Source organism: Papaver somniferum, chromosome 5 (genome assembly GCF_003573695.1).
Source record: "Papaver somniferum cultivar HN1 chromosome 5, ASM357369v1, whole genome shotgun sequence".
Taxonomy (NCBI): Eukaryota; Viridiplantae; Streptophyta; class Magnoliopsida; order Ranunculales; family Papaveraceae; genus Papaver; species Papaver somniferum.
This window is the reverse complement of record NC_039362.1, coordinates 216481700-216487699: the sequence shown is the minus strand read 5'-3', so window position 1 is coordinate 216487699 and position 6000 is coordinate 216481700. Positions and strand designations below refer to the sequence as shown.

At 36.2% G+C, this 6000-nt stretch overlaps 1 protein-coding gene across 1 annotated transcript; it reads left to right on the top strand.

Annotated features, from left to right (window-relative positions):
• The first annotated feature begins 92 nt into the window (after positions 1-92).
• LOC113278626 lies at positions 93-726 on the top strand. The gene has a single exon (XM_026527428.1). It carries the CDS (start codon positions 311-313, stop codon positions 602-604), a length of 294 nt encoding a protein of 97 aa, XP_026383213.1. The 5' UTR covers positions 93-310; the 3' UTR covers positions 605-726.
• Positions 727-6000: the final 5274 nt, after the last annotated feature.

Below are 6000 nucleotides of genomic sequence, written 5' to 3'. Positions count from 1 at the left end.
CACCAACGTGTCTAACAGATAGACATTGTACAATATACACGTACTACAGAGACAACTTCTTATCTTATCTTCGTCCCCCACAAGAATAAACAAAACAACACCAGCCAACCGGTTACGCAAAACCACAGCAGTATCCCATGGATTTGCTTTAGCCTTTAGTGGTTTACATAATTCATGAATGAGACTCTTAAAGGGCCGTGTGCTCTCTATCAAGCTCTTCATCCAAAACTCAAACTATCATTAATCAACTTTTTGATAAATCACTTGCAATAAGCGAATTACTGCTCCTACTTAGAATTAATCAGTGAATATGAGTTCGACAAGCAAAGCGTGGATGGTTGCTGTTAGTGTCGGTGTTGTTGAAGCATTAAAAGATCAAGCTGGAATGTGTAGATGGAATTATGCTCTGAGATCCATTCATCAATACACAAAGAATAGAGTGAAATCATCAATTTCTCAAGTTACTTCATCTTCTTCTATTCCGGCTTCATCCGTTATTCCAGATCAGATTATGCTGCTGAAGCAGCAAAGAGATCATGAAATGAAGCAATCGGAAGAATCACTTAGAAAAGTTATGTATTTGAGCTGTTGGGGTCCAAATTAAAAAGGATCTTAAAATCCTAAATTCTAGCTAAGATCAAATGGATCTTATCTGAGTTAAATGGTGATTGTATTTTGTATATATATGAAATTTTTGTCTCAAAGTTTCTAAACTTCTTATTTTAACTCTGGTTTATTCTTTGTGTCTGGATAATCGGTGATTCCTAAAATATACATCCAAAACAAAGATACTCTCTGTTACGGCATGAAAATGGCATTCCGGCTAAATTTTGGTATTCCTAGAGTAGTGGATCAATCTGTCGATCACAAATCACAATCTCCAAAGCCCTCTCTCTATTATCAGGAGTTAATCAGTGAATATATAATTTTGAGTTGGCCCTTAATTGGAATGTTTGATCAAATGCCTGAAAATAATTAAACTTCAGAGGTGCATAGAATTGGACTTAAACCTCGTCATTTCACTACCGGTAGACCGTGCCGTAAACTGGTGATATTTTGAGATGCTGTGGATTATCTAAAGAATTCAATCTAGGCCAACAATGCCATAGATTTGTAATCTAATCTTGTTGGTTGTATTTCTTTAGGCCAGGGTACAAAATACCGCACCCCCGTTTAATATACAAAGGAACCCATTTAAGGGGTAAGTGAACACAGTAACCCATTTAAGGGGTAAGTGAATACGATCGCATACAACATATTCAAGATAACGAACCAGATGATGTCACCTAATCACGAGTAAAGTGTGAAGATCTATGCGGCGGTATAGAAACCGTGCGGCAATGGTAAATTCCTATGCGATAATGATGCACACCAGATCCGAAATAAGGGGCTTTATTAGTTGTCCTCCACTATGTAAACTCCTATATAAAGAGTCGGGCGCCTTTGTAAAAGAGAGATCTTTTTAGAGAGCTTAGACAAGATATTTAGGAGAGAGAAAGATTATTTGCTTCCCGGGTTAGGGTTTTCTCATATCTTTGTACTTGTTCTAAGATTTTAATAAAAGTTCTTGAGATTCTTATGATGATTTCTTAGATTGTTCTATAAATTTTACTAAAAGTGTAGTTGTGAGATTTATCGCAACTACATTTTGGCGCTAGAAAACAGCTCGGAATGATATACCCTGTTGGTGAATTTCTTTAAAAACAAGTTTAAATTTATTCATAGTCTTCCATCGCTGCATTAATAATCCTTGAGAGTTTTGGAAGTTTAGATCTAACAGTTTGAACCAAAGATTATAGGGTTATTTGGTTTTTAGTAGTCATATTTTGGTAATCATCACTGAAGATTATATCTCAGAAAGAAAAAAATTCCTTGGTTAAGATTTCAATTCCTTAGAAAGTACCTTTTCTTTCGTCAAGAGAAAACACCGTTTACAAAATACACAAATGGTGAGACCAACATCTACAGCAAAACAAGCGGTAGAAATTAGGAGGAGCAGAAGAATCGCTGGAAGAAGATATTGTTAGCGAGATATTCTTCCTATTCTGGAACATTAAGATATTGTTATTGAATTCAGCATTTATCGCATTTTAATATAGAGTGCACATATATAGCAATGAGTTATGTGTTATGGATTCAGAGTTAAGATAATTAATGATCCTTGACAGCTATATGGGTTCTCATATCGCCATCCAAATCCAATTCACTAATGAATAATCAGTGTCCAAGTACTGCGAAACTCTCGAATTTAAATGAGCCATTGCATTATATTATAGTTGCTTTCCATCACACATAATTTGTTGCAGAGGACATTAGTTATAATTTTCTGGCAGTAATTAGTAGCCTTTAACGTGTATATCTCAAAGACGTACGAGAATAAAGTATTTACGTACATATCGGAGAAACAATCACTTAGACGAATAGATTGTGTTAGTGTAAATGCCATGTGCATCCATGCTAATAATAATTATTCGAAGCTCTACCGTTATTAGAAATATTGAAGGAACCGATCATAGTTTGCTCCGTTATTATCCGAAATAAGCGCATGCACTGCAGTTAAATGACACTTATATATGCTAATGAAACCTGTTTGTGCTATGTTGGTGTCATGGTGTTGCTATCTGAGAGAAGTAATGAATAAGAGTATTTTCGTTTATAAAGTATTAACTCATTATTTATGATGTAAAGCTAGTTCATAGGGAAGTGCTGCAATAGCTTACTTAGACTAACATATGTAACAGTGAGACGAGCTGAAAGCTAATAAGGAAAGCATAGAAAAAGGGTCCTAGTTGATGCGAAAGTTATATTGTTGTTTGGGATTTGCAATATGGCACCACGGCAGATGGGCAGCGACAGTGCAAGCAATGCAGCAAGATAAGAATCATTCTATCGGTAAGCACTGGGTAGAACTCATGGCCTAGAGAAAGGCATACTCTTTCCAGTCAATGTAGCATTGTAGTTCAAAGGAATAGTTGGATATACATTATATTTGAAGGCATGGTGTATGGACAACTAAAGGGTTAGCTATGTTATATATGTCCAAAAATAGTTAGTCACAGTTGCGTAGATCGGATGTGAAACTCAATAGTTTTGATTTAGCGAGTTAGGCAAAGCAAACTCGCACGTTTTGGTTCGGATATGCAAGATGGCAAGTTAAGTATAAAGAGTTTATTCGCATCCACATTCCGAGAAATGAGTTATTGAATGTTTTTTACATAATGAGAGCTTGTGAGGAAACAAGTATTAGGATCGGTTATCTTATGAAAAGGAAACCCCAGTGCACTTTGTAACGTTCTTAACGGAGGACATGGAGGACAACAGTCCAAGGAATGTGCCAGTAAAACTGATTGAAATTAAGGCCGAGTCGTTTATAAGTCCTTGTTATGTTGAGTTACATGCAAAAGGAAAAGTCGGGAAGCGATAGACTATGGAAATTATCGTAGTGATCAGCTTGGGAAGAATCATTATATGCATACACTTAAGCGTAAATGATTCTAGTGGAATTCATGCCTAATTGGAGGAATTGGATAAGAAGAATTTCAAGTTTGCATTTGAGTATTGATACAGGAGTTGAGTAGCAGCTGAAGCGTAGTGCACGACGCCAAGATGTGGCTAAAATATATGAAATCAATAGCAAGGCAGTAAAGCTAAGTGATGCTAATGTTAAGGAATTGAATTTTGGATAACACGTTTTGCGAAAGTCAACAAAGATTGCTAAATTTCAAAAGAGGTTATGAAAGTGGATATAGCAAAGTTAAGACAAGTATATTGTTTATAATGGGTCGTGTTCAACGAGGACGTTGAACGGATTAGGTGTGGGAGGTGTATAACCGATCAGGCTAGTGAAGCACCAAAGTAGCGCGATACATCATAGCCTGCCTTGTCAGTTCTCAGCTAAGATAGCGATGTATTGCATAGACTGTTAAGCGCCAAGATGGCTGGACCCTACAGGGCCAGTGAAGCCTGAATGTGGCATTACAATACTGGAAGGACATTGGCTAAGTAATGAAGCTTATTGAACGGCACAATAATGCTTCACTAAGGGAAAGGAAAGGCAAGGCAAGGACAGAGTGACAAAATGAAACATTCGATGTTGGCATTGATGCATATCACCGGAATTGAGTTGACCCAGACTCAAGGATGATGTAAGAGTATAAAATAGGCCAAGAGTTGGCCTATGCATTAGTTCAAGGTTGTCCAAAGCTTGAACAGTGCAAACAAGTTAATAATCCAAGATTGGCATTATTATTGTCGATCAAGTTGTCTAAGTGAAGCATATGATGCATGAATAACCAGAATAATCTAAAGAAATGGCCAAGATAATTATATTGCGATGTTGGTTGTGCATTGGCTTAGGCCATGAAGATTGCAGCGCCATGTTGTCTGAGTATTGGAGGAAGGCCAAGTTCAGATTGCATGTTATGGCTCAAGTGACGGTTATGAGTTGGTTATTGGCTTCGCAAGTGTGGCAATGGCGTGAGACAAAATAGAACGCTTATAAAGGAATTTTATAAGTGTGGGAGAGTATTTATAATATCTTTAGAACAGGTGTTGGATGTTTGCTCGAGTTTAAAGAGAAACTTGGCACAGTCATTGGCGGTTATGGAAATATTCAATAGGACAGATGGTTATCCCATGCGTTTGCATCTGTTGTGCACGGTTTTTGGGCAATAAATTTGATGTAGAAATAGTGGTAAGGAATAGGAAAATCGGCAGGCTTGCATAGGAGATTGGGAGACTCAAATTGAAAGAGTTTTTGTAAAGCTGAAGCTTGGTTCAAGATGAACTAATCTGTGTAAGTCCCTAAGTAGACTGGTTTTGTATATCTTCCCTTTGATGAAATAAAATAAGTAATTGCGTCATGTTCTAAGCGTTCTTGGTTGGATGATTGTGTTAATGAATATATGGCATTGTTTGAATGTTATATGGTAACCATTTGAGAAGAAAAGAGAAGAGGAAAAAAGGTTAAAGACTTCCGGTGTTGAACTATAGAGTTGGTTGTTTGCATTGGTGCAAACTTATAAGGCTGAAGTACGAACGGGCGAAGCTTGATTCACTAAACCACTGTGTTTCCGGGTTACATTTACGCAGAAAATTTGGAAGGTACATTCACAACCTTCTCAAAGAAATTCAAGATAAAAGCATCTGAGATGGCTTTCTTATTATTATGCTAAGAGGATCACATGATTATGAAAAAAAAATTGTTTTTTTTCCTTAAACCAAGTTTTTTTATGACATTTGTTTTTCTTTATGCAATCTACTAATACTAAAAATCGATGAATATGATTGATGAAGATAATGTGGGAATTAAAAACTGCCATGGTTTTTGTTCGTTTTCTTTATGGGACGGTAAGTTAAGAAATCAATAGTATAAAAAATGGTTTTCTGGAGAGGGTGAAAGTCAAGACGAAAGTCAATCAAAGTCAAATCTAAAATTTCATCTCAATCCTTCTTCTTAACCTAGATTTATGTGTTTTCTTTAGATTAAACTATGTAATTTTGGGTTTTTAACCTTTTACTCAATCTCTTATTGTTTGCTTTGATCTATGAACTTTTATTTTCTTCTTATTCTTTAATGGTGTTGTCTGTATTGATGTGATTTTTCAATTTTCCTTTTGCATGTTACTTCTGATCCAATAGTCTAACTCCCTTGTTTATCCTCTTGTTTCTTCAAATGTTTTGTAGGGACTAAGCTGGGTTTCTTCTCTTTGTACCCTTGTGGAAGGTGCAAAGTAGTAGTTGCAAAGAGGTTGTTTTTTCCCCCTAGAGGTTAAGTTTCTTTCAAAGGTTTTCTTAGTGGTTTTATTGATGGAGAAGTTCAATTACTAGTCAGTTAATGGGTACAATCCAAATGAGTTTGTTGTGTCGTCATAAGAAGAAATGTGTCAAACTTTCGGATTTTTACAGAAGAAGTGTCAAGAGGATTATGACAATAATTCCACGTTTCGCAATTCTTCCATGTAACTGGGTTTTAAATACAATTCAGCAAAGAAGGTTAGT

Excerpts from the sequence above, each read along its gene's own strand:
- LOC113278626 (XM_026527428.1), top strand. The coding sequence starts at position 311 with ATGAGTTCGACAAGCAAAGCGTGGATGGTTGCTGTTAGTGTCGGTGTT.